The sequence below is a fragment of the Penaeus monodon genome, chromosome 15 (genome assembly GCF_015228065.2).
Source record: "Penaeus monodon isolate SGIC_2016 chromosome 15, NSTDA_Pmon_1, whole genome shotgun sequence".
NCBI lineage: Eukaryota > Metazoa > Arthropoda > Malacostraca > Decapoda > Penaeidae > Penaeus > Penaeus monodon.
The window spans coordinates 14774990-14776192 of NC_051400.1; the positions used below are offsets into that span (position 1 = coordinate 14774990).

Genomic DNA, 1203 nt, shown 5'->3' on the forward strand with positions numbered 1-1203 from the left:
TAATTCTAAAAAGCAGGAAGAAGAATAAAAGCAAAACAACGATAAGATTGATAGCAAGAAACGCACACAATCTTCATCCTTACCCGGACGTGGTAATCCAGCTTCCAATCTACATCAACAACATGAGGCGGAAAAGTGCCAACCGATGCAAGTTTTGACCGTATTTTCTCTCTACAAGACTCCAGTTCTTTGACTGTGTCTGAGATGCGTTCTGGAAATGACAAGCCAGAAAGTTTGGGTTTCGTGCAATGCAATCATGAATGCACTGAAAAAAGACACAAAGAAATATGAAATATAATACACTCTACAGTATATGAAATAAAATATTCCTCATAATAGAAAACCAACCTTGATACCCATCTTTTCAGGAAAAAGTGTGTAATCTCTGGAGGAAAATATGAGTAATAATACTTTACCTGCCGGCCAGTTGAAGTCCTCCAGAGTTGAGGTGACGATCGTTCCATCCTGATTTGATTTCACAGCCTCTATGAAAAGAGTTGCTAAGGCGGCATGACTTCTGGCTATTGAACCTGAAATGGAATAGAAAGTGAATTTGTCTCCATTTCCATTGTCTTAAATAAGCTTTAAAGAATAATTTTGCTGCAAAAATCACCTAACTGCCTTATGTCTTATTAAGTATGTTAAAAGGCAAAGTTGTTAAAAATAATTTGGCAACTGAATTTGATAACTCATTCCACACAGAGAGAGAAATTGCATACTAAGATTACATCAAATACAACTGTTGATCGTCAGTTGCATGAATAAAGGGTAACTACTTATTAGATATGTTAGATTCAAAGGTTTAAGCTCCACACATCTGCTTCTTTAAAAAAAAATTTCATTAGAAATATACATTAAGGAGAAAAAAAAGTTTCTTTCAAATAATATATGTCATGTTTATGAGTTTATCATACAATAATTTGTAGCAATTATAGATTTTAAAAAAATATTATATTTAATTAAGAATTATAAATACAATAAACATAAAAAGTAAAAAAAAAATAATAATAAATAAATAAAAATTATTGATTGTAAAAAATATTTTCAATATTAAATAAAAAACATACACAATAAACAAAACAAGTCATAAAATAAAGCTAAAATCTGGCTAGAACACTACAGAAAAGCTCGCCAACAATGAAGGTTTACAGGCCGAAACACCAGTATATCAGAGAAATTATGTGTTTTTTATCCAAAATATTC

At 30.9% G+C, this 1203-nt stretch overlaps 1 protein-coding gene across 1 annotated transcript in view; it reads right to left on the reverse strand.

The window, feature by feature from the left end:
• Positions 1–1203, reverse strand: part of LOC119582115 (COMM domain-containing protein 3-like) — a 5719-nt gene that overhangs the window by 319 nt on the left and 4197 nt on the right. Inside the window, exons 2-3 of the mRNA XM_037930355.1 lie at positions 417–530; positions 84–211 (exon numbers count right to left, since the gene is read on the reverse strand). Of these exons, the coding sequence (XP_037786283.1) occupies positions 84–211; positions 417–530 (242 nt within the window). The remainder of the gene's footprint in view (positions 1–83; positions 212–416; positions 531–1203) is intronic.